Raw genomic sequence first — 26,932 nt, forward strand, 5'->3', positions numbered from 1 at the left:
TTCACACTGGTGGGAAATGATACAAACCAAAAAGCGCTTAAAGAATATCTTATTACGCGGTATAAGATCAACCAGGGGATCCTGAGCTGTGCCCAGTCTGAGGATGAGTATCCTAAACATGCCCTCTGCATGTGTCACAGTTATTCTTACCTCCCACTATTTTGTTAAGGAAGGTATTGGAGTCTGGTGTCACTGCCAAGTCACTGACTGCTGAGTCACAACACAACACTCCACCATGACAGTCCCCAAAGCTGAAAACACACACAATATTTAATGGGATTTACTATTTTTGCATAGTTTGTTTACTCAGTATATTGTATTCTATGAACATACACACAGAGTAATCGTTGTCTCTGTATTTTTGTACACGGCCTTAGCTCACTACTAATGATTGCTGTCATGTTGTTACTGATCACCACCTCAAAGTTGTAGATGGAAGAGTTGGGATCAATTTGGCTTTTTTAATCAATCAGTAAATTCAAGAAATCAATTTTCCTCTTCTTCTTTTGCTTAAAAAGATTCTTATTATTGAGAATGAAGACTATCATTATTGTGTGAATTGTGGTTTCAATTTATATTTTGAATTGAGTGAATAGAAAGGGAAAACACCTCAAACCTGGTAGGAGGCATAAGTGGAGACATTTCCATAGTTTAAGTATAATGTCATTGCTTGATGGTAACTTCTGTATAAAAGATGGCATATGTCAAAAACAAAGTAGACATTTCCCCTTAAGAGGCTGAAGTTCAAGCCAATGTTATAACACTCCCTGGGCTAGAATTGACCTTTGCAAAATGGCAACATGGAAAATGCAAGCATATTTCGCTCAGAGGTGGCAGATAACTGTGAAACACACGTAATGCAGTTGCTTCATCTTTACCAGAGTGACCTCATGTTTTGTAATATCTCTGTTCAACAAGGCCCTGGTGAGGGGTTTAAACGTTTTTGACACTTTTTTGACACTTCATATATTAGACGAATCTGTAAAATGAAAATTTGTTGAGTTAGACGGAGTCACTATACACTTCTCACTTTCTTTTCTTAGCTCAATTGTTCAGCCACTTGGACCCTGCACATGACACACATTTACAACAAGCGAGTAGTCACAGCCCCCAGCCGCCCAAATAGGAGCGCCTAAAAATAAGGACCACTGGAGCAACTGTTGCGCTGCATGGGGTCTGACCAATCACTGCCCCATCCTTCTCGTAAACCAATCCTGTCTCCAGTTATCCTTATGGATTAGTAAGTGGTCTATGATTACAGTGACTGCGTGACGTGGCTCGAGGTCCTTTATAAACCCATCTCTTGCCTCCCTCAACATTCAAGTTTAACACACGCTCAAACTCAACTCCACTGAACAGTGCGTAGAACTGCTCCAGCTCACCTGCCACGAGACTCCATTTTTCAAAAAGCGACATTCTTCTCTGGGCCATCTATTAGGAAGCAACGGCCACATTTGTCAAGAGACTGCCAATTAAAAAAAACCCCGGAGAACCAGCTGCCTTGCACATTGTAAAACGGATAATTTAATCCATCACGGGCCTGACAGAAAGTTGCTTCTTCGCAAGTACATCCGAAAAGTCTCCAGCCTGCTTTTTAAACTCCTCCAAGTTTGAACTTTTTTTTTCTGCGAGAGCGCGCTTGTCATCGACCTGCTAAAGTTTTTTGCGCTGCCGAGCACACAATTCAACACCTAGGTGTCACCGCGGTATAAAAGAGGACACGGAAAACGCCATCATGATGAGCAATAACTACACCGACGACCAACTGCCTCCACAGTACTACCAGGGCACTGACTTTGGGGAAGAAGAGGACGACGAGATGCCAGCCACGGAAAAGGACCTCGCGGAGGACGCGCCATGGAAGAAGATCCAGCAGAACACCTTCACCAGGTGGTGCAACGAGCACCTCAAGTGCGTCAACAAGAACCTCTCGGACCTCCAGCGGGATTTTGGTGACGGGCTGAAGCTCATTTCACTCCTGGAAGTTCTGAGCCAGAAGAAAATGTACAGAAAGCATCACATCAGACCCAACTTCAGACAGATGAAACTGGAAAATGTTTCTGTGGCGCTGGAGTTCCTGGACAGAGAACATATCAAACTGGTCTCAATAGGTGAGTGAGGTTTGGGGATTTAATGGCTTCCTGGGGGGAAACCGGTGTAGGATGAGAGCATGATAAGTTATCAGGCTAACTTACCCTTTGTTCAAACGTTTTTATTAGATAGAAAACGGAATCAATAGTAAGGAAATTAATTTATAATAGTTTGTGCTTTAAGTGACAGCATCCACACATGATTTAAGTTACATCCACACATGATGCATAAGGTGCACTGCTTTAAAGTTGCAGTCGAGTCTCAACTATCACAACCATTTCATGCTCTTTATCATTTTTTTCAGCCAGCACCCATTTCTTTACAAACACAAACACATCCTATAGCTGGCCCTCTGGTAGTGTATCAGCCCAGGTGTCAGTCCCCTCTGTGAAGCATGGCTTTCACAGGGCCTTGGCAAGGCGCACTGATCTGGGGTCAGCAGCTCACTGGAAACTCTTACTGCAGAGGTGCCACTGAGATCACTGGCCTATGTCAGGGCCAAGGCCTATAGTGCACATTAGCTTACTCCCACTGCAGCCGTGTGGTAACCTATGGCCTGGAAATTCACTAGGACTGTGCTAATGAGAATGACACACTCTTATGCATGTGCACAGTGGTCACACACGCCCACACGTCATTCCAGGGGTCAGAGTGACTGGCATGGGCTCTATCTTGACAGCCAATAGCCCTCCAGGCCCATCAACAATAGAGATAGATCAGACAAATGCTCAGGGAAAAGTAGAGGTGATGATTAGCCCCTGAGTGTAATCAGTGGTCACAGGGATATGGGGAGAGCTTTTGTCACCCAAGGTTTAATTTGGGATCTGTGACTGTGACACAGATAGCTGAGGTCTGCACTCTGATCCCAATTACATTAAGTAGTTGTGGATTTGTGGGTCACAAGGACTGGGATGTGTCTAAGAAAGCCCCTTCCTCTAGTGAGAACAGAATGTCACTTCTCAAAAACTGAGAAGATCCCAACAGCATTATGATGTGAAAACTAGTTGATACTGTAGGTTGAACAGTTATGACTATTAATCATACAGCAGCAGCAGACAAACCCAGACCCATATTTCATACAGGAGAATGGTTATTAAAATTTTGACAGAGTAGTTTTCTGTTTTGGTGACTAATGGCCCTCCCACACACTTGGGTGAAATTCCCGGCGTGGCCGAGGCTTTGAGCGGGGGGCTGTGAAGGCTAGTGTGTGTCACACAGGTGAGTGTGCGCGCGTGTGTGTGTCATGACTCTGGGGGAACTCTCAGTGGAAACTCAAACTTTGGGAATGTCCCAGTGTCTTGCTGATCACGGCCACTAAGGGGCAAAGGTCACAATAACAGATCCCATCTCAAAGGGACTGTGTGTCTCGGAGTTAAAGCCTAGGAGTGTGTGTGTGTGTGTGTGTGTGTGTGTGTGTCTGGCGACTGATGTCTGCATCTGCAGCTGTACGACCACACAGTAGGTCAGATGGCTTTGACAGAAACAGGTCATGATAACAGAAGCACTGGCATTTTGTTTCCTAGCACCCTCTCTCCCTCCATACAGCTCCACTAGGTTAATGCAAGCCTCTTGAGATAATGTCTCAGTAACAGTTACATACCTCAGCGACCTAAGGACACAAAAAAAAAAGCAGCACAGGGCTATTTGTACATGTGTCACAGTGTGTAACCAGAGACTGCTCGTTAGATGCCTGCTTGACCACACAGTTGTCCTCAAAGCCGGAGATGGCAGGAACAAAACCACACTGTGCCACACCATGCCACCTGCCTGTGCCAGTCAAACAGTGACACATCAAACTACCCAGTGACAGGGGCCACTGACCTATGAAAAGATAATAAATAGATGATAAGCAATCTCAATGTTATCGTCATGATAAACAACTGGTATCAAAGTCCCTCCTTTATTCAAGTCTTACCCCTGAATTCACTGGAATGAATCGCACAAGATTAATGGATGACAACATTAAAGTCTATTACGCCTTAGAGGATATTAAATGTATGAGTCTCTTAGCAAAATTATAGAGGATTTATAATGGGCTGCTTGAGAAACATCCTTTCCTCTAAGAACATCAGGAAATGTGCTACACGCTTATTGTCACTAGATCCAATCTCCCCCGATTTGATTTATCCCATCCTAAAGATAACAATTTTCAAAGCACTTTGGAGGTAATTGAAATCCAAGTGGTGTTTATGCAGAGAGGGATCCCATTTCCACATATCCTCAGCTGTCACTGTCTTCGGAGTCCCATTGTGACTGGATGACAGATTGTCAGGGGTCCTCAGCCAGACGCCTGTCTGGGAGAACGGGGCCTGGGGGAAGTAGTGGGGAGTTTTAGATTCATGTCGTCCCAGCAATCAATCATCATTGTTTATTTCTACTCAAAATAGTCTGGTCAACTCTGCAGAGGTAGAAGGAAAGAACATTTTGATGTAATACACCACTGTGTCGATCTTAGTGCTGAATTTATTACGGTTGAGCTTTGGTCAGTAATGACTATAGATATATACCTCTCCAACCTCCCCAAAAGAGCCCATAAATAACAGTGAAAAAAGAATTGGAAGTTGCAGTTAACCAATATACCTCCTGAATCTGATGCCATCAAATAGTACATAGTGTATGCAATCTTTTATAAGTTATAAATCTTTATGAACCCTGTTGTCTTCACTGTCCCACTACAGATAGTAAAGCCATTGTGGATGGGAATCTGAAGCTGATCCTGGGTCTCATCTGGACCCTCATCCTTCACTACTCCATCTCCATGCCCATGTGGGAGGACGAGGATGACGAGGAGGCCAAGAAGCTGACCCCCAAACAGCGCCTCCTGGGCTGGATACAGAACAAGGTGCCCCAGCTGCCCATCAACAACTTCAACCGGGACTGGAGGGACGGCAAAGCTCTGGGAGCCCTGGTCGACAACTGTGCCCCCGGTAAGAACCCAGCCAGGGTCTGTGACCTTAAACTGGCATCAGATGAGTCCTCGGACGGCTCGGTTTAAGTGCTGACTCAGGATCAGTGTAGTGCTTGTTAAAGGGATTGTTGTATATCATGGTGTTCCTTGGTTGCTATGCAAGTCGGGGTCAAGCATGTGCCAGTCAACACATCTGATACAATATCACCTTCTCAGGAGAATTTGTCTCCTTCTCCTCTCATCTAGAAGATGAGTGCTATCTATCTCTCACACATCCTGGAATATGCACACACACACACACACACACACACACACACCCTCATCTAGATTCAGATGTCAGTGTAATCCGTCCCTGGAGAGCAGGTAGTGTCAGTGGGTTGTAGTGGGGCTGCTGATGGCCGGAGGACGTCCCTGCCAGCTGTCCCACAATGACTGAAGCACTCACTCTCTCTGTCTCTGGCCCAGAGGCCCAAGCCTGGCTTTAATGTTTATAGCCTCACTGCTACACAACACCCCCAAATTTGGGCACCATTCCTCCACTTCTGTCAAGGGAGATGCTTGGCACCGCATCAAAATGCAGAGTGATCTGTCACAGGGAGGGGGCATAAGCCGCGGATCGGAGGACCGCAAGGCTACATTTTGAGACACTGCCAGTTTAAGCAGGCTTGTCAATGTGCCTGCTTAAACTGTGAACTGTGAGAGTTTTCTCTTAGCTTTGCTTCACGGAGACAAAGGTGGAGGAGCAGCAAGAGGAGAGAAGAACACTGTGTGCAACTGTGTTTATATGAGCCATTGATCTGAGGAGAAGCATCTTTCAAACACTGTGCTGCAACACTGACCATACAAGGTTCTGTTTTTTCTTTGGGTCGCCATCTCACAGCTAATACCAATACCAGGAAAACTGACAAATCCAGCTGCATTCTAATCCTGACTTTATAAAACTGCTGCTTTCTCTTTCTCTATAAATTCAAATACAAATTCAAATTCTAACACAAGTTAATTTGCCGGGCTTGGAAGAAGCCAATGTTTCATAATAATTGCTTAGATAAATATGAGGATAAATATAATAGGCGGATAGCTGGGCACAGTCTCTGTTACTGTGTCCAACATATTATCCAGCTATAGCCTACGCCCGCCTCCCTTGGTATTACAATGATGTTGCATTGTGAATGAGATAGGCTAGGGTTTTACTCCAAAGTTGACATCACTATACATTGAAAAGCATTGATTTCCTGAGGTAATATGCTCCACTGGAAGCTCCACCCTGGCCCCTCCCAGCTGAAGGCTTTACAAAGGCAAAAGTCCTCTCTTCTGTACTGTCACTGAATTCCATGACAGAAAGGACACTTCTTTTTAGCAGATGGATGTAAACTCTGCCTCAAATCCACTGTTATTACTGTAGTAGTGTGTCTATATTAATTGGATACTGGTATTCTGTGGTGTGCCTGGGCCATTTGAGTGAGTAGCTCATTCTATCGCCAACACTAATCCAATTTAGGCATTAGCAGCACAGAGGAGTTTAGCTGTGCGTTTAGCTTTAGCCACAGTGAAAGTACCAGAGCGTCCATTGGGTTTATGTTTACATTTGAGTAGGACTACGTTGCTGAGAGAGACCTTGATTGTCAGCCACCCTGAATTCACAGGAGCACAACAGTGTCGGTAACTAGAAGGTCATGCAATGTTGTAGAGGTGTTGCAGAGATAGCAGTGATATGCCAAGTGGTCTTATTATAGCTGCAGCACGAACTGTGGCTGCATTAGTCTGTGTGTTGTGAATTGTCTCATAGCCCTGTTTCCATTCTGTAGGTCTGTGTCCTGATTGGGCAGAGTGGGACCCAAACCAGCCTGTGGAGAATGCCAGAGAAGCCATGCAGCAGGCTGATGACTGGTTGGGTGTGCCTCAGGTAAGACACATAATTGACCTGAATCAAATAGTATTTCTAAATACTTTTCAGTTTGTGTTAGCTTAGCTGGGTGCCAGGTGGGTGGAGTTTGCCTCGTAGGACAATACAACAAGTGCAACAAGTGGCAGGTGAACAACACAGAGTAAACACCACCCATCTGGTACTCCAAGCAGTGTAAATCAAGCACAAACAGTCATTTGCAAATGCTATTTGAAGCAAGCCTCACCACGTGCACATACACTTGTGGCAACACTGAACTGAGATAAGGCAGCATGCGATGTGTTGTGCAGCCCAGTGTACTGTATATCTAAAGAGATTATGCAGGAGACTCAAGATATCATCCAATATTTACTATCCAGCTTGCTTCTAATTTTTCCATTTACTGTATTGTAGCGCTCAGTAAGCGAGTGTGTAGGAGTTTCACTTGATAGATTCATGAAGTTGCGTAGGTGTGAGATTTCTTAACACATTTAGAGCCAGCCAGTGAAATAGAGGTGTAAATATGCCTGCGCTCATCAGAATAACACTGCAAACAGAGCAAGAGTACAGTATTTCCAGTCCCACTCCTAAGACTCTCAGTCTCAATATTATAATATGCTGTGTGTGGGTTGTTTACTTGTTTGTCTAAGACACAAGGCTTGTAGCTATTCTCCATGAGGCTTAGCATTGGTGAGATAGCCTGAGGTGCATGTCATGGCTCTGCAGGCCTGGGGGCTGGATTCCGGCGTTGCGGTGTAAAGGAGATGTGGGAGAGGTCTGGCTCATGCTTAATCCCCCTGGCTGGCTTATTGAGGGCAACAATCCTTAACCCCGCTGTCCTGGGGTTAAATATAACCAGCGAGGAGCATGGCTTTACACCGCTGTGTGATAGACAGGCAAACAAGTGCTGGTAGGGAGAGAGGAGTCAGAGGTGCAGGGAATAAATTAATTTAATCCTTGCTAAATCCCTTTCTCCAATGCTTAATAAGGGAAAGTTGTATACAGAGTCAACCTTGTCCATGTTACAAATGATGATATAGTCAATTTAAACATAAATCAGACAAGACTATGATAATTGTATAATTAACCCTTGTCATGCTGGCTGTCTACCTGTGTAGTAGCAGAAAGTTGTATACAAAGTCAACCTTATCCTCTATGTTGACTATGTTTCACAATTAAAACCCAACCAGACACGCCTGGCTATGTTGTATGATTAACCCTTGTCCTGCTGGTTGTCTGTCTGTGCTGTAGGTGATCGCTCCTGAGGAGATTGTGGATCCAAATGTGGATGAGCACTCGGTGATGACTTACCTGTCTCAGTTCCCCAAGGCAAAGCTTAAGCCTGGAGCTCCTCTCAAGGCCAAACAGCTATTCCCAAACAAAGCCAAAGCCTATGGACCTGGTGGGTGCCTGAACAGCAGCCATGAACACACAGTTCACAAAGGAATCACTTCAATCAATTTAGTATGAATGCGTAATGTGACAATATTATTCTTGTTCTCATTCTTGAATATTGAGGCAGTGATACACAAAATTATTTGTGTAGCTTTGTTAGGCAGCAGTGTTGCTTTAATTACACACAGTACAAGCATCTTATTGCCAGGAAATATTTTAATAGATTTCCAACTGTGTCTCACGCTGTTGCCTGTTGCTAAAAGTGTTGCCCATTTACAGTACATTGTCCCAAACCTTGCCTAGTATATCACCACCACCCTTATCTATGTCTCTGTATTTCCTTCTAAGGTATTGAGCCTCACGGCAACATGGTACTGAAGCCAGCTGTGTTCACTGTGGAGACTTTGGAAGCAGGAAGTGGCGAAGTCCTGGTCTATGTGGAGGATCCTGAGGGACACAAAGAGGAGGTGAGTTATACCTGATAGATGAAGCATCTTAGCGAACTTCTAGCCCACTGAGATAATCCTACTGCTAAATTTAATTAAAGTTTAGTATCTAATGTCTAATGTCTCTCTTATGTTGACTGCTTGTTCTCCAGGCTAAGGTTAAGCCCAACAATGACAAGAACAGAACCTACACCGTCACCTATGTGCCTAAAGTTGAGGGTGTCCACAAGGTAAGAAACCGCTACTGTCATTTCTTACAGTCCTTAACTCACACAGCACAACGTAGACAAGCAACTATTGTTTTTTAAAGCAATCTTAACATTATCTTGCACACTTCCTTCCTCAACAGGTGATAGTGCTGTTTGCTGGTCAGAACATCGACAAGAGCCCCTACACAGTGAACGTGGCGAAGGCTATGGGCGATCCCAGCAAGGTCCACGCCAGAGGACCAGGGCTGGACGCTACAGGCAACGTGGCTAACAAACCCACCTACTTTGACATCTACACCGCCGGTAAGTAAGGAGAATACAGCGGCCTGACACACTGACATGTAGACGTGCAGTCACGCAGACATGCACGCTCACACACAACAGGAATGTGGTCTGATAAAAGGCTTGCAGACTTGTAAAACAAGCAAAAGAATCAGTGGCATTTGCTCAAAGAGCCTAGGTCTATGGCCTCTACTTCCTTCTGTGATAACTGAGCAGAGTGTTTTCCTCTCCATGCTCAGGTGCTGGTAATGGTGACGTGAGCGTGGTCATTGTCGACCCTCAGGGCAAAAAGGACACGGTGGAGCTCATCCTGGAGAACAAGGGCGACAATGTTTTCCGTTGCACCTACCGTCCCATGCTGGAGGGGCCCCACACCATCCATGTGCTGTTTGCAGGCCAGGAGATCCCCAAGAGTCCTTTCACTGTCAACATCGCAGAAGGTGAGCCATCTGTCTACATCGTAAATTACTGTCACACAAATCGGATTTCTTACTTCATGCTGTTAGTGCCGGGGTGATCTATCACTCACAATCTACAGTTATCGTCATTTTCCCTGGGAACACACACCCAGGCTAGACCATAACCCTTCCTATCTGTCATTTCTAGCTCCACCTGTTGCTCCTCCCATGGGAGCCCCAGTGCAGATAGTTCCTCAGTCAGTGCGCGCCCCTCCTGGAGCGAAGGGTGGGAAGGGGGCTCACCCCCCTAAACCTGGCCGCCCAAGTTAGTATGGTCTGCTGGGAGGAGCCTGTGCCCAATGCTCAGACATGCTAGCTGGGCCCCCCCCGTTCCTATGCCATGCCCTGCAGATACCCCTCTATGCTTGGGGTGCCCCCCCGCCGCCCCATGAGTTCTATGACTCTATGCCGTGCTTGGTTGCCTGCTCTATCTCCTTGTGTACTGCAGCTTGATGGTTTAGTTTAGTTCAGAAAGAGACAAGATGCAATGTTGTACAAATAGTTTATAGTTTGTCCCAGTTTGCATTTATGTCTATGTTTCCAAATGTTTCACTGTCAAATATCTTTGCTTGTGCTGTCGATGTGATTTTTTTTTTTTTTGCATACAAATTTGCATTATGCAGAATTTTGGTTTATGCCTGCAGGCAACATTTCTGACTGAGTGACTGAAGTGTTGTCAGATGCTGCCTCAATGCTCTCAAATGCTTCAATATCCTATTCAACGTGTCATGTTTTTCATTTTATAGGCTGCTGCATAAAGCTTCATATTTGTCATGTCCAGGTTCTGGCAGTGAACCTTTCAGTGGTTTAAAGGAATTTGAATGCCTCCATTTGAATGGAATACCATGTCTGTGCTACTAACATTGCTATCGACTGCTGGCTAATGTTAGTCGCATTTGCTAAATATTTCTCTATTTCACACTTTTCGTTGTTCCTACTCTTCCCTTGCAGCCATAAACCCCAACGCCTGCAGAGCTACAGGCAGAGGCCTTCAGCCTAAAGGAGTGCGAGTGAAGGAGGTGGCGGACTTCAAAGTTTTCACCAAGGGAGCTGGCACTGGAGAACTCAAAGTCTCAGTCAAAGGGCCAAGTGAGTGAGACAGCTCTCTCCTCTCTGCCTCACTTTTCATTCATCCTCATACAGTTTCCGTATTATTTCCTCTGTGTGGGTTTAGTTGTCTGCAAGGTTGCATTCAGACTTGCATGAGATAAAACACAATACAAAATGCATGAAATGACTTTGACTTACTAAGAATTCATATTAATTGTATTATTCATGTCTCCAGGTGGAGCAGAGGAACAGGTGAAAGTGCGTGATGCAGGAGACGGTGTGTATGAGTGTGAATATTACCCCCAGAAGCCTGGTAAATACACAGTCAGCATCTCCTGGGGAGGTCAGCCCATCCCTCGCAGGTAAGATCCCTATTTCATACCAGTGAACAACTAAACTGAACTACTGCTGCTTTTAGCTATTCATTAACAATGTATGTTTGTATTTACAATAGGTTATATTATGTATTAATGTGGGTATTATTTATTTGTATGCTGCAGCCCCTTCGAGGTGGAGGTGAGTGCGGAGGCAGGTTTTCAGAAGGTGCGGGCCTGGGGTCCTGGTCTGAAGACTGGCATGGTGGGCAAATCCGCTGACTTTGTGGTAGAGGCCATCGGCACTGAAGTTGGAACTCTGGGTAAGCTATTTACCAGTAATAGGAGTAGAATAGTGGAGACTTTGAATGTAAATCTGACTGTATCTATATTTCCAAATGCTCAGGCTTCTCCATTGAAGGCCCATCTCAGGCTAAAATTGAGTGTGATGATAAGGGTGACGGTTCCTGCGATGTTCGCTATTGGCCCACTGAGCCTGGTGACTACGCTGTCCATGTCATCTGTGATGATGAAGACATCAAGGACAGCCCCTTCATGGCCCACATCCTCCCCGCAGCCAATGACATCTTCCCTGAGAAGGTAATCCCCACCCGCAACACTATTACAGACCATCTTGCTCTGTGTATTGTATTTTTATTTTATCTGTTATGTCCTTGTTTTATTTATTGGCATTTATTTTATAATTTCTTTGTTTTGTTACTAATGTTGTATATATTCTTTATTTAGGTGGGATATACCATAAGCCCCCTTTTTTTTTATCTCACCTGTGCAACTGGCTTTCATTTGCTGTATTGTTCTTCTTTTCTGTTTCAGTGTGCAAATAAATTATCCAAATTCAGTTCAAATATAAGGACATAGTAGGTTATCATGGTGCTCTTTGCTGATCATGTTCTTAACAAAATACATATATAAACATTAAATGTGATTTGCTGTTGCAGGTGAAAGCCTTCGGTCCAGGCCTGGAGCGTACTGGTGTCATTGTGAATAAACCAACTGAGTTCACCATTGATGCCCGCATGGCCGGCAAGGGTCACCTCAAGATCTATGCACAGGTGTGGAGAGAACCATTCAATGAAACATTTATATTGTTTATTCATAGGAACACATCATTTATAATGCATGTGGCTGCAAAAACCGGAGCTGACATGCATTTGTATCCACTCAGGACGCAGAGGGCTGCACCATCGACATCAAGATCACTGACAGGGGAGACACCACCTTCCTGTGTGTGTACACTCCTGTCAAGCCCATTAAACACACCATCATCATCACCTGGGGAGAGGTCAACGTGCCCAACAGCCCCTTCAGGGTAAGACACACACATACAGATGCACACACACACACACACACACACACACACACACACACACACAAACACTCACAATTTTGTCAGCTTTGTCTCTCTCAGAGTTAAATATAATAATACTTCATCAGTAATAGATGAATGGAAAGGTTTGCAGTAGTCGTGCTTCAATCAAGTGCTCCTGTCTCAAGTATAGTGTGTATTCATTAGGTGCTGGTTGGAGAGGGCTGTCATCCAGACAAAGTCAAAGTCTATGGGCCTGGAGTGGAGAAAACGGGCCTCAAGGCCAACGAACCAACCTACTTCACCGTGGACTGCAGCGAGGCTGGCCAAGGTGAGCGTGTGTGAGGAGATGGTGTGGGCAGTCTGAAGAAAAAAACGCTTAGAGAATAAATGTTCAATTGACTCTTAATAACATTTGAATTTACTCATGTGCATGTATAAAAACGACAAAGCACAGAAAGAACAGAGCAAAGGTAAATTGTGCAGATTGAGATGAAAAACCTCAAGTGGTTTTGTGACCAAAGGTGAAAGGAGGGCAGAATATAACAATTTTAAATTTATATAACGTACTTCAAAGAAAGATCAAGGTAGCGGGGGTACAATCCATATTTATTCCAATAATCTAATTTTAAACGACCTTCATGAGCTTTATGCTTATTACTATGCATCCTTAGGCGACATCAGCATTGGAATCAAGTGTGCCCCAGGAGTGGTCGGCCCTGCTGAGGCAGACATCGACTTTGACATCATCAAGAATGACAATGACACCTTCACTGTCAAGTACACTCCTCCTGGTGCAGGCCGCTATACCATCATGGTCCTGTTTGCTGACCAGGTAAGATTACCGTTTCCAGTGTAGAGGGACTGATGGATTGCGTTGCATGACTTTTGGAATACCATATTTTTTTAATCTTCTGAATGCGTTCTCCCATGATTGGCTTCTTCAGGAAATTCCCATCAGTCCATTCAAAGTCAAGGTGGATCCTTCTCATGATGCTGGCAAGGTGAGAGCCGAGGGCCCCGGACTCAACAAGACAGGTGAGATCCTTGCAGAATGAGAATCACAATCACTCTAATTGCTGAGTACAATAAGTCTATAGGTATTTGCATTGGCAACAAAAACCCTTTGCAGTACTTTAATGTCATTGGAATGATTTGAATCAAACTGGATTGGTAGCACTGACAAGAAGCCTGTGTGTTCCAGGAGTGGAGGTGGGAACTCCAACCCACTTCACCATCTACACCAAGGGAGCAGGCAAGGCCAAGCCTGAGGTGCATTTCACAGCATCCGGCCCAGGAGAGGCTGTTCGTGACTTTGAGATCATCGACAACCACGATTACTCCTACACTGTCAAGTACACCGCTCTTCAACAGGTGGGACTCTCTCTGAATCTCAAAGCCATTAACATCACAGTAGGATTTGCAGATTATTCACAATAACACCCACCTCTCAATCTTCATGTTTCTTTTCAGGGTAACATGACAATCTCAGTAACTCATGGAGGAGATCCCATTCCCAAAAGCCCCTTCCACATCACAGTGGCTCCTCATCTGGATATTGGCAAGGTCAAAGTGGAGGGATTAGAAACCAGTAAGTTATACACATAATACAACACTCTGCTTTGCTACTGCTGTCACACATCAACTGAAAACTGAAGAATGAGTCAATATAAGTGTTTCATTGTTTATTTGCCCTGCAGAGGTGGAGGTAGGAAAGGACCAGGAGTTCACAGTGAACACCCAGGGTGCCGGTGGGCAGGGCAATGTAGGTGTGAAGATGACCTCACCCTCTGGCCGACCAATCCCATGCAAGCTAGAATCAGACAAAGCCAAAGGCACTCACAGTGTGAAGTACATTCCCCCAGAGGAAGGACAATACAAGGTTGACGTCAGCTATGATGGCAACCCGGTGATGGGAAGCCCCTTCGGTGTGGAGGGGGTGATGCCTGCCGATCCTTCAAAGGTAAAAGTTCATGAAAGCTGCATGTAGTTATTTCACCGAATTCTGTCAAAGTTTGGTTCATGTACTGTTCATCTGTACTCTTGAATTTTGGAGATGCAGTGACACCAAAAAAAAGTCTCAGAAACTGACATCTATTACTGTTGCATCACAGGTGCGAGCCTATGGCCCAGGCCTGCAGGGGGGCATTGTGGGTAAACCGGCTCCATTCAGTATTGACACCAAGGGAGCAGGTGCAGGTGGGCTGGGCCTGACTGTGGAGGGGCCCTGCGAGGCTAAGATGGAGTGCCAGGACAATGGCGACAGCACATGCTCAGTGTCCTACCTGCCCACTGAGCCTGGGGAGTACGCCATCAACATCCTGTTTGCCGAGCAGCACATCCCCGGCTCTCCCTTCAAGGCGGTGGTGCGCCCGGCCTTTGACCCCAGCAAGGTGACGGCCAGCGGGCCCGGACTGGAGAGGGCCAAGACTGGGGAACCAGCAACTTTCACTGTGGACTGCACCAGAGCGGGAGACGGCGAGCTCACCATTGAGATCGTGTCAGAGACCGGGGCTAAGGCTGAGGTGCACATCCAGAAAACTGCAGAGGGGACCTTCTCTGTGACGTACATCCCGCCCTTTCACGGCACACACACCATCACCATCAAGTACGGTGGCCATGTCATTCCCCAGTTCCCCAAAGTCATCCAGGTGGAGCCCGCTGTGGACACCAGTGGGGTGCAGGTCTATGGACCAGGAGTGGAGCCTAGAGGTAAGACTAGACATAGAACTAGATCGTGAAATAACCTTTAAACAGGACTGAAAGATATTGACAAAAAATCTAATTGTGATTATTTGACAGAATGTTGCAACGATTTAAACTGTGAAAAGTTTTTCTTGTCATACATTTTTAAGAACTTTAAAATTGTTTTAAGAAAAGTGATTTTGTTAAAATGACAGGATTTACTGAGTTTGAGTATGATGAAAGGTTTTGATTCATGGACCAAAGATTACTTGGAGCTCTAAAACACCTTGTTTAAAAATCAGTTACAACAATGCAATTAATTGCAGCCTCTTATATTGCAATTTCGATTTCTTTTTTTATCAATTGTTCAGCTCTAAAACAGATTACTTCATGGTAGGCTAATAATAGATTTATATACTATTTTTCAGTAGTTCATAAACAGCTTATAAATCTGATGTTTCTCCTTAGCAACAATTTACCTTATGGGCTTTTGCATTTCCAGGGGTCCTTAGAGAGGTCACAACCCACTTCATCGTGGACACCCGTGCCCACAACAAGACTGGTGGAAGTCATGTGAAGGTCCGCATTATCAACCCCTCAGGCACCAACACAGACACCTACATCACTGACAAGGCAGACGGCACCTACAGAGTGGAATACACTGCCTTCGAGGATGGTAAGAGCGTTGAGACAATTATTTGATTCTTTCATTTCTTTTAACAATGTTAATTCAACCGATTAAAGGATCCTAAAGTAGAGAGAAACCCAACAATGATACCATTATATTATGACTGACCTAACCCATATCAGACCGACAGAAAGGGTGCAGACAGACAGAGAGAAATCATCAACAGGTGTTTGTGTTGGGTGCCATTTGGGACTAAAGCAGGAGAGTGGGAAAAGAGGGAGAGAGAGAGGGGGTATAAATACAGGATGATGCAGTGGAGCAATGATGTGAGGGGTAGAGAGCAGGGAGGCAGAGAGGCAGACAGGCTCAGTTTTATAAATAGAGTGTGTTCTGGAACAGAAGCTCTTAACCAGGCAGGTATGTGTGCTGCAGACTGCCTGCACACAGCAGTACAGCAGGAGGGGAATGACAGGAGATATTAATAGAGACCTATAACACAAAGCAAAGAGATCACAGAGCACTTCTCTAACACCAGACATGCTCTAATATTATACCAGTGGGGCTGGGAATCTTGCATATAGGCCTACTGAGAGGGCTCTGTCAGAAAAATGTTGTAACAGAATAACGAATGGGGAACAGATGTAATGCCTTGTACATTCACCAGAGCCTCCGCGCTCAAGACGGCATCTTTTATAAATAAACAGATGTTTATCTCCCTAAAAGGGAATTTGTCTGGCCCATAATTCATAGCAAGTGGCAATAACAGAAAATATTTGCTTGCTTTGAGAACACTCAGGCAGAGGAGTGTGACACAGACAGCAGCCTGATATATGTGTGTTTGTGTGCAGGTATGCATCTGATTGAGGTGCTGTATGACGATGTGGCCGTGCCCAAGAGCCCCTTCAGAGTCTCAGTGGTGGAGGGATGTGACCCGACCCGCGTCCGCGCCTATGGCCCAGGTCTGGAGGGAGGAATAACCAACAAGCCTAACTGCTTCACTGTGGAGACCAGGTACTGCTGGATCACATACTGAGAACACACAGTCATACAATATGTTTAGGGTTTAAGCTTAGAATATCCAGAAAACATTTGATGGTAGAAAATCCATTAAAACACGCTCAAAAATTCAGCTGATGATACTGATGATAATTGTCCTCTTCCTCAGGGGTGCCGGTACAGGAGGCCTGGGCCTGACCATTGAGGGAGCCTCCGAAGCCAAGATGTCCTGCAAGGACAACAAAGATGGCAGCTGCAGCGTGGAGTACGTCCCCTTCACTCCCGGAGACTACGACGTCAACATAAACTACGGAGGTCACCCCATCCCCGGCAGCCCGTTCCGTGTGCCAGTGAGGGACCCGGTGGACCCCAGCAAGGTGAAGTGCTCCGGTCCAGGACTTGGCAAAGGAGTCAGAGCCCATGTCCCTCAAACCTTCACTGCAGACTGCACCCAGGCTGGACAGGCCCCACTGGATGTCAAACTCTATGGTCCAACAGGTGAGGAGATACCACCATGTATAGTCAAACTGCCAAACATCAGCAAACATCTGTGGTCATTATATCATTATTCACATTCTGTGCTGTTTTCCAGGTTCTGTAGAGCCAGTTGGTGTTAAGAACAACGGTGATGGAACCCACACAGTTCATTACACCCCATCCCAGGACGGCCCTTACACTGTCGCTGTCAAATACGCAGATCAGGAAGTCCCACACAGGTATGAGCTTGAAAAAAACTTATCACTAAGACTTCTGCTGCTGTCTGTTCTGTTCTAATGTGATCTGCCTGGAAAGAAAAGTGTAGTTCAACACTTTTTCCATTCACCTTTTCCGTACATTTCAGTTTTTTGTAGGACTGGGTTTGATAGTTATACTTTACATTCTTATTCTGTCTTTCTGTTCATCCACAGTCCATTCAAGGTAATGTCTCTGCCTGGTCACGATGCCAGCAAGGTGCGCGCCAGCGGCCCTGGTCTCGACACCAAAGGCGTGTCTGCTAGCCTGCCTGTTGAGTTCACCATTGACGCCCGTGATGCCGGAGAGGGACTGCTCACTGTGCAGATTCTGGTGGGTTCAGCTACATCCTTTTCAAGGTTTTCTAGCTTTTGAACCATAATTTATCATCATGGTTCAAACGAATTCTTTCTTGACACCCTCTGTCGACAGGACCCAGAGGGAAAACCCAAGAAAGCAACCATCCAGGACAACAGGGACGGCACCTACACTGTGTCCTATGTACCAGACTCTATTGGCCCCTACACTATCACCATCAAATATGGAGGAGATGAGATTCCCTACTCCCCCTACCGCATCCAGTCCCTGCCCACAGGAGACGCCAGCAAATGTCTGCTCACAGGTAAGGAAGCCACTGCAACATAATTGATCTTACAAACCAAAACATTATATAACATAGATTGTAGTTGTGTGGTTTTTATAGGTATATTCATCATGATGCTCTTTTTCTTTCCAGTGTCTATTGGAGGGCATGGCGTGTGTGAGTAACCGAGGCTTTCTTGCTATGTCTGTGTTATATTGCTTGGAAATCTATCACAAGAATCCATACATTTATGCAACTTCTTATCACGTCACACTTGTCATTCCCTCTCTGTCCTTAACAGCGAGCCTTCAGAAGCTGCAGACCTCTGAGGATACGGTCATCACAGTGGACGCCAAGGCTGCTGGGAAGGGCAAGGTGACCTGTAAGGTGCAGACCCCAGAGGGGGTGGAGCTGGACATGGATGTGGTGGAGAATCATGATGGGACCTTTGACATTTACTACACAGCCCCCGAGCCTGGCAAATACGTAATTACCATCCGCTTTGGGGGACAGAACATCCCCAAGAGCCCCTTCCATGTGGTGGTGAGTAGAGGACTATTGAATTTCTGTTTGAGTTGTATTCTAGATATACTTAGCTAAATGTTTTATGCCTGTTCTGATATTTAGTCATATGTAACCATTTCTCTTCTCTCTGCATTGACAGGCCTCAAAAGAGCCGGTTGCTCCTCGCGATAGTGTGGATCCTCTCTTCCGCCCTCTGAACCTCGTCGTCCCCTTCACGCCACAGCAAGGAGAAATCACAGGTGCGACAAAAACACACACACACACAGACACACACACGCACCGAAGCAGAATAATGCACACACACACACACACACACGCACCCAAATCATCTTTTAGGTCTGTGACATTTAAATATACTGTTGTCGTCTCTAGGTGAGGTGCGTATGCCTTCAGGCAAAACTGCCCGCCCTCACATCACTGACAACAAGGACGGCACCATCACTGTAAAGTACCAGCCCACAGAGAGAGGCCTGCATGAGATGGACATCAAGTATGATGGCAACCACATTCCAGGTCAGCAAACACCCAGGCAGGCTTGTACCTAGAAAAAGTTTTCTAAAAAAAAAAAAAAAAGTTAATTTTCAAAATGCTATATATCCAATTTGAAAAAAAAAAAACATTGCCTGGAGATCATAATTAAATATTTGTAAAAATATTGTCAACCAATGCATTAAGTTACCTACTATCCTTTAGAAAGTACCATGATTTATTTAACTTTTTTGCTATCATTTTGTAAGAGAAAATGTCACTTTTTCACATATAGTGGATATCTCATTTTAGAACAAAACTGTACATAGTTCTAAGTCTCAATACTGATCGTCCGTGCTCATCTCCCATATAGGAAGCCCTCTCCAGTTCTATGTGGATGCCATGAACAGTGGAGTGGTGACTGCTTATGGTCCCGGTCTGAGTTACGGCATGGTCAACAAGGCTGCCACGTTCACTGTGGTCACCAAGAACGCAGGAGAAGGTACAATGCTTTTCCAATGATATTTGCTGCTGCACAGTGCATTTTCCAAAATGTAGTTGCCCTTTACACACTGTATTCAATAGCAAACAGTTGGAAAAAAGACATTGAACCCCTGTTCTCCCTCTCAGGTGGTCTGTCACTGGCAGTGGAGGGTCCCTCCAAGGCAGAGATCACCTGCAAGGACAACAAAGATGGAACCTGCACTGTGTCCTACCTGCCCACTGCTCCTGGAGACTACAACGTCATCGTCAAGTTTGACAACAAACACATCCCTGGCAGTCCCTACACTGCTAAGATCACAGGTGAGGAAATCAACCCACAATCCTCTCTGATTATCGTAGTCACTTCTCTAGACATAGAGAGTTACAGTTGCATTTCAGTTTTGTAAATTAATGTGTCGTAAATAGGGGTGTAAAGGCTTGACAAACGCTCTCTTTTGATGTCAAGGGGATGACGCCATAACCAGGACATCCCAGTTGAATGTCGGCACAGCGGCTGACGTGTCCCTGAAGATTGCCGAGACTGATCTGAGCTCTCTGACTGCCAGTATCAGAGCGCCATCAGGCAACGAGGAACCCTGCCTCCTCAAGAGGCTGCCCAACAGACACATCGGTGAGACATTCTGGTTTGTCCTGCCAGACACACAGGATCACAGGAATAGAGAAGAAGATAGTAGGACGTTGTTGGATCCATCGAATTTAAAACTTATTTATTATGCTCTTTCTCATTTCTTTCTCTTGTTCTTTCTAAACCCCGTCTTCTTCCGTCTTCAGGTATCTCTTTCACCCCTAAGGAGGTTGGTGAGCATGAGGTGAGCGTGAGGAAGAGCGGCATGCACGTGGCCAACAGTCCCTTCAAGATCATGGTTGGCCAGTCGGAGATCGGCGAGGCCAGCAGAGTCAAGGCTTTTGGCAAAGGCCTGGTGGAGGCACACACTTTCGAAATGGCCGAGTTCTTTGTGGATACTAGGAATGCAGGTAAGATGTGGAAACGGCATGGTTCACTATTAACAGCAAGCAAGCACAGAAGCAAACTATGCAAGTTTTGAATAATTCAACACTTCTTTTTGCTTCTCTCTCTCCCTTAGGTTATGGAGGTTTGGCATTGTCAATTGAGGGTCCGAGCAAAGTGGATATCAACTGTGAGGATGTGGAGGATGGGACGTGCAGAGTTACCTACTGTCCTACAGAGCCTGGAAACTACATTGTCAACATCAAATTTGCTGAAAAGCACATCCCAGGTCAGAATCTTTTGCTTGGCAAATGTTTTACAAATGTGTGATGTGAAAATCTATAAAAAATCTTTGTGCATTTGCTTACAGAAGGGTTGCATTATCCTAAAAGCCTTTGTTTAAATTCAATTTTGCCCAGTAAAAATTATTGGGATGTAATTTGATATATTTTGATTGGTTTATATGCTTTCTTTCCACAGGAAGTCCTTTCACAGTGAAGGTGACCGGAGAAGGAAGGATCAAAGAGAGCATTACTAGGAAGAGACAGGCGTCTTCCATTGCCTCAGTGGGCAGCACATGTGGCCTTAACCTCAAGATCCCAGGTCAGTACAGCAGCCAGTCAGCTGTGGCTGGAGGACAGCTGTCAGCTATCTTTAATCACCTATAGCATTAACATAAATCAACAGAAAGCATTAGTATTCTCACTGGTGTCTCCTCCCTGTAGGAAATTGGTTCCAGATGGTTTCAGCTCAGGAGAGGCTGACCAGGACGTTCACCCGCAGCAGCCACACCTACACCCGCACCGAGCGCACAGAGATCAGCAAGACCCGCGGAGGAGAGACCAAGAGGGAGGTCCGAGTGGAGGAGAGCACCCAGGTGGGAGGAGGAGGAAGCCCCTTCAGAGACGTTTTTGGAGACTTCCTGGGTAGAGAGAGCCTCAGCAGCTTCGCTGGTATCACTGCAAGACCTGAAGGTGAGAGTGACGCTCATACCAAATGCTCAAAATCTATTTTTCAACAGTACAAACAGTAAGAGCATTTTTTTGTAGCACAATAGGTAGAGCATGGCACTGACACTTCCAGGATAATGGGTTTGTTTCCCAGTGGAATGGTGAGACGCTTTGGCAAAAAGTGTCCACTAAATTATATGTGTTTGATATTTTTTATTTGTCAAATGTCATTTTTGGTGGTGTCTGAATGTGTCTGATACGCTGCTCTGTCTCACCCAGTTGAGAGTGGCTCTCAGGCCATGACGGCTCAGGTGACCAGCCCCAGTGGGAAGACGATGGATGCAGACATTGTGGATGGAGGGAGCAGCACCTACAGCGTGCGCTTCATCCCCCAGGAGATGGGACCCCACACTGTCAACGTCAAGTACAGAGGCCAGCACGTCCCTGGAAGCCCCTTCCAGTTCACTGTGGGGCCCATGGGGGAGGGAGGAGCGCACAAGGTCCGCGCAGGAGGCACCGGCCTGGAGAGAGGCGTGGCTGGAGCACCTAGTAAGTTCATATACAGAAAAAAGAACAAAAAGAACATTTTATTGGGCATGTTCGTATTGGGAAGTATAGTGTTTTCTCCATGAGTGGAGGCAGAGATTATTCAAGAGAAATGTTTGAGGGCCTTATGAAATATAGATGACCTGTTTCTAATCTCCCTGTGTTTCTCCCTCTCTAGCTGAGTTCAGTATCTGGACCAGAGAGGCAGGTGCTGGCGGTCTATCCATTGCTGTAGAGGGACCTAGCAAGGCTGAAATCTCCTTTGAGGACAGGAAGGATGGATCTTGCGGAGTCTCCTACATAGTGAAAGAGCCAGGTAGAACTTTATTTCCCCACAAATGTGGAATTTTTCACATGCACAGGTTTTATCTGACTGTGTCACTGTAGCTTATTTGTCTCTAAACTGCTATACTTTCAGTGATTTTACCACTTCCCATTCATTTGATTTCCAAGATCTTGACAAGAGAAAATAACCCATCTGTTTCCCCAGGCGACTATGAGGTGTCAATCAAGTTCAACAATGAGAACATCCCTGACAGCCCATTCATCGTTCCGATTGCTACACTGTCAGACGAAGCCCGCAGGCTCACAGTCACAAGCCTTCAGGTAAGATCACACACACAAACATACACACAAACACAGGCGTACGCGCACAGAGACACGTACAAAGCCACACGCATACATGCAAGCCAAAACACAGACTAACACAGGCATGACTCACAACCAAGCCTCCTTTGGATCAGAGATGATCAGATGACGAAAAGCCAAATCAATTTGTCACCCAAAATAACACAAAATAATCACACAAACAACACTCAGAATATCCTGCCTTCAAAACAGGTTGAATAGTGCACTGCATGTAACATATGTTAACTACTTCTGGCTCATAGCACTTTGCCCTTGAAGTGTAACTGGATGCCAGTGTTGGAGCAGTATCCAAGACTATAATACTGTGATGCTGGCCAGTGATGAGGGAGTGGGATTAACTGTCCCCTCGTTAATGTGGGGCGCAAAGCAAGCTGTCCTATGTGTGTCCAGCCAGATACTCTATGTTATGTGTGTGCGAGGATGAAAGAAAGAGAGAGACAGAAAGACTCTTTTAAAGATACCTATGACAGCTTAAGTATTGTTCTCCTCACTTCACAGATGCTTGTTTCACAGCCCGAAAACATTCGCTGCCACAGTTTCCACTGCGACTGCCAGCAATGCTAAAAACATGTTTTTTTGTCCAACTGAAATGCCACTTCAAAGATCTTTTTCTAGCACTAGATGCCAGGTGAAGTGAAATATCAGGCCAATATTCAAAATGTCACGGTATCTCTTATGACTGGTAGGACTGCTCATCTCCCTGTGGGGCAAAAACACTAAACGCCTCGCTGTAAACTCTGACCTTTTCTCTCTCTCTCACACCCATCCGCTCAATCTATTCTCACTCAGACAAGATGAGTCACATGCTTTCTCTCCCTCGAGGTAGATGCACACACATACAAACATGCACACACACACACACACACAGATCTTGATTCTGTCATTCCCTGTCTTTTGTAGGAGAAGGATTTGAGAGTAAACCAGGAAGCATCCTTCATGGTGCAGCGTAACGGGGCTCGAGGTGTGGTCGACGCCAAGGTTCACACCCCCTCCGGCTCTTCTGAGGAATGCTACGTCACTGAGCTTGACAGCGGTACGCACAACCACGCTTTAGAGCATAATGTACACACAGAATTCAGCTTTTTATCTGTAATCATCATTTATGATTACACAACAATAACCTCTCCACTTGGCGTTCTCAGACAAGAATGCAATCCGCTTCATTCCACGGGAGAACGGCGTCCACTCCATAGACGTCAAGTTCAACGGGTGCCACATTCCTGGCAGCCCCTTTAACGTGCGCGTGGGAGAGGCAGGGCAGGTTGGGGACCCGGGCATGGTGACCGCACACGGCCCTGGACTGCAGGGAGGAACCACAGGTAGATGTCGCCACACACACACCCACACACACACACACTCACTCACAGTATATCTACCTAATTTATACTGCTACACCACATTTTAGAATAATAGTAAAGACATCAAAACTCTGAAATAACACAAATGGAATTATGCAGCGAACAAAAAAGTGTTAAATCAAAACTACTGTATATTTTAAATTATTTAAAGTAGCCACCATTTGCCTTGATGAAAGGCAAAGGCTTTGGAAAGAAATTCATACATAGGCATCAACTTCACTATTTATATTTGTCTAAGAAACAAATTTCAAGCATTTAAGCATAAGCCTTTAGATCAAAATGGCTTTAAGAGAATGAAAAACATGGTCCAAATTTTTGACTGGTTGTGCAGAAACCAGAGAAATGTATCGCATCCACTGATCCCTTTGCCTAATATTACTTCATAATTTCCTTGTTTTTTTTAATTGTTGTATAAGTTGTTATTAGGTAACCTCCTTACATTATGCACAGCAAATGAGCAGTCCCTTCACCATCTGTTCGGTCTCTCTCTCTCTCTCTCTCTCTCTCTCTCAGGCGTACCCTCAGAATTTGTAGTCAACACCTGTAATGCAGGTTCTGGGGCTCTGTCAGTCAACATTGACGGGCCGTCCAAGGTCAAGATGGACTGTCAGGAGTGTCCCGAGGGCTACAAGGTCACTTACACGCCCATGGCACCCGGCAACTATCTCATCACTATCAAATACGGCGGGCCACAGCACATAGTGGGCAGCCCGTTCAAAGCCAGAGTCACAGGTGCGTTTGATGTTTATCCTCCCATCTGATCTGTGAATCTCCGATGACAAGCGTGTTGATGTTACGAAACAAATGTTCCTCTCTGAAAAAGTTTGGAAGTCAGGGAAACGTTATGTCATCCTCTCTGCATGTCCGTGTTACATAAAAGCTGTCTTTCTCCGGCGCTACAGCGATATGGTCCTGTCATGGCTTGGTGCATACTAATACCTTTTTTATTAATGTAACATAAAAATACTTTCAAGCTTGAAAAGAACTCCCCGGAGTCCTAGAACTCTACTTTTTTTGAATGTGGTGTGGAATATTTTCCTAGTTCAGCTTAGCCTCTAGTCCATTTCCTTGCACTCTTGGAGGGAAAACTCTCCCCATAGCAGCAGCGTCTATTCTTCACTTCGCCAATATTGAGTGTGTTATGTAATGTCTGGACTGAGCTGTGATGGCATTAGATAACCTCTCTCTCTCTCTCTCTCTCTCTCTCTCTCTCTCTCTCTTTCTCTCTCTGTCTCTCTCTCTCTCTCTCTCTCTCTCTCTCTCTCTCCTCCCCTCCCCCACAGGTGCCCGGCTGTCAGGGGGACACAGCCTCCATGAGACCTCCTCTGTTTTGGTGGAAACGGTTACCAAGACCTCCAAGGTGGGCGGAGCCTACAGCTCCTCCTCTTCCTCCACCTCAACCAAACTGACATCTGATGCCAGCAAGGTGGTTTGCCGTGGACCGGGGCTGTCCAAGGCTGCGGTGGGCCAGAAAAACAATTTCAGTGTCGACTGCAGCAAAGCAGGTGAGGAGACAGAGAGAGGCAAATGCACATCACTTTTATACAAAGGCCTTCTCATAGTTGTATTGATTTATTATTTTATCTACCTTTCACCTGTGTTTTACCTTTGTTTTTATGATTTCATTTGTGTTATGGTTTTATTGGTTTGAACTATTATTTGCCTCTTATATTCAATATTCTTCTTGTCTTATTTTTATGTAAAGCACTTTGTAACTTTGTTCAGAAAAGTGCTATATAGCTTAAGTTATTATTATTATTATAAACACAGACAAGTAATCATATATGCTGTACATACAGTACAAACATGAATACACCCACACACAGATGCTGCAGGTACTGTGGTGACGCTTACACAACTATACACACACGCACAATCTTACTATACCAGTCATTAAATCCTCTCTTCCCTCCTCCCTCTTCCAGGTACCAACATGCTGATGGTGGGTGTGCACGGACCCCGCGCTCCCTGTGAGGAGGTGTACGTTAAGCACATGGGCAACAAGCTCTACAACGTTACCTACACCGTCAAGGACAAGGGCAACTACACCGTCATCGTCAAATGGGGCGACGACAACATCCCCGGGAGCCCCTACAAAGTGGTTGTGCCCTAAACGAACTGCACCCGACTGTCCCCATGCCCGGCCCCCTCTCTCTCTCTCTCTCTCACACATACACACACATGCACACACCCCTAACGCTGCTCCTCGCTCTTGAATGGATTACAATATACTCAACATGCACTAAAACCTGCAAGGACATTTCCTTATACTCTTCTTGAAGGCACTCCTTATACTCTTCTTGAAATATTGATTGTGCCAAATTAACTCAAAGTTCATTTACAATACACATCCACATTCAGATGTGATGTAAAGGCAACAGTGTGGCGTAGAAGTCTTCCGAGTCGTGTTGGTCGAGTGTTTTGATTGGTCCAAAAATCCTCCCTTTCCCTTCCTGTTGTGTCGTAAATGAATGGCTTAATATGTGAATGTCAAGGGAAGCTGCAGTATTAAACAGTATTAAAGTGTGATATTATATGGTTTTGTATGCTTAAAGAATGAGAAAATGAATTTTTTTGTTATATTAACCTATTTTTGGTAAGTCTTTGCAGACCTAATAAAGATTTAACTGCTAACTTTCCAGACTGAGATTGGATTTATTTTATTTCTCATGATGCTGACAGACTCTTGACGAGTTCTTGGTGTCGAGGAACAGCAAACAGCAGGAGGAATTTCTTACCTCTCAGGTTGTCACAGTTTCATCATACATCTATTTTCTGGCCCCTGCTGATTCTTCCCCCCGAGCAACTGTCAGGATGTTGCCTCTTGATGAAGAATGCTCTCTGCAGAGAATCTAAGAGTAAAAGGTATAAGACTTTCAAGGCTTTAAATCTGATTCATACTAGAAGTCTAGATTTACGAAAGCTTCAGAGAATGATCCTAAACCCCTGTATTAGATTTGGAAACCTTTTTGAACCTGTCACATCAATTCAACCATCC

At 45.2% G+C, this 26,932-nt stretch overlaps 1 protein-coding gene across 3 annotated transcripts; it reads left to right on the plus strand.

Annotated features, from left to right (window-relative positions):
* The first annotated feature begins 1,819 nt into the window (after positions 1–1,819).
* Positions 1,820–26,540, plus strand: LOC139910324 (filamin-C-like). 3 transcript variants are annotated; one of them, XM_078282839.1, is made up of 46 exons: positions 1,820–2,111; positions 4,770–5,018; positions 6,805–6,902; positions 8,133–8,283; positions 8,625–8,743; positions 8,881–8,952; positions 9,072–9,234; positions 9,453–9,653; positions 10,623–10,760; positions 10,957–11,083; positions 11,222–11,358; positions 11,442–11,635; positions 11,995–12,108; positions 12,222–12,365; positions 12,570–12,693; positions 13,037–13,197; positions 13,310–13,400; positions 13,567–13,736; positions 13,836–13,953; positions 14,063–14,325; positions 14,477–15,074; positions 15,550–15,723; positions 16,524–16,686; positions 16,841–17,169; positions 17,264–17,387; positions 17,580–17,736; positions 17,836–18,025; positions 18,152–18,161; positions 18,292–18,529; positions 18,651–18,750; positions 18,884–19,024; positions 19,353–19,481; positions 19,610–19,783; positions 19,929–20,093; positions 20,255–20,458; positions 20,569–20,721; positions 20,913–21,035; positions 21,158–21,406; positions 21,662–21,931; positions 22,107–22,244; positions 22,419–22,534; positions 23,477–23,609; positions 23,719–23,895; positions 24,448–24,666; positions 25,218–25,439; positions 25,860–26,540. In XM_078282839.1, exons 1-46 carry the CDS (start codon positions 1,820–1,822, stop codon positions 26,045–26,047), a joined length of 8,010 nt encoding a protein of 2,669 aa, XP_078138965.1. In that variant the 3' UTR covers positions 26,048–26,540. The 3 variants fall into 3 exon arrangements, with proteins under 3 accessions (XP_078138965.1, XP_071753698.2, XP_078138966.1); XM_071897597.2 differs by lacking the exon at positions 21,158–21,406 and having other exon boundaries at positions 8,875–8,952; positions 20,913–21,039; positions 21,669–21,931; XM_078282840.1 differs by lacking the exon at positions 21,158–21,406 and having other exon boundaries at positions 20,913–21,039; positions 21,669–21,931; positions 25,233–25,439.
* Positions 26,541–26,932: the final 392 nt, after the last annotated feature.

Source organism: Centroberyx gerrardi, chromosome 4 (assembly GCF_048128805.1).
Source record: "Centroberyx gerrardi isolate f3 chromosome 4, fCenGer3.hap1.cur.20231027, whole genome shotgun sequence".
NCBI classification, from domain to species: Eukaryota; Metazoa; Chordata; class Actinopteri; order Beryciformes; family Berycidae; genus Centroberyx; species Centroberyx gerrardi.

Bases quoted from the DNA above. Each gene is read 5' to 3' on its own strand.
- LOC139910324 (XM_078282839.1), top strand. From the start codon at position 1,820: ATGCCAGCCACGGAAAAGGACCTCGCGGAGGACGCGCCATGGAAGAAG. The intron at 2,112-4,769 runs GTGAGTGAGGTT...GTCCCACTACAG, and splicing joins TATCAAACTGGTCTCAATAG to ATAGTAAAGCCATTGTGGAT. The intron at 13,954-14,062 runs GTAAGTTATACA...TTTGCCCTGCAG, and splicing joins AGTGGAGGGATTAGAAACCA to AGGTGGAGGTAGGAAAGGAC.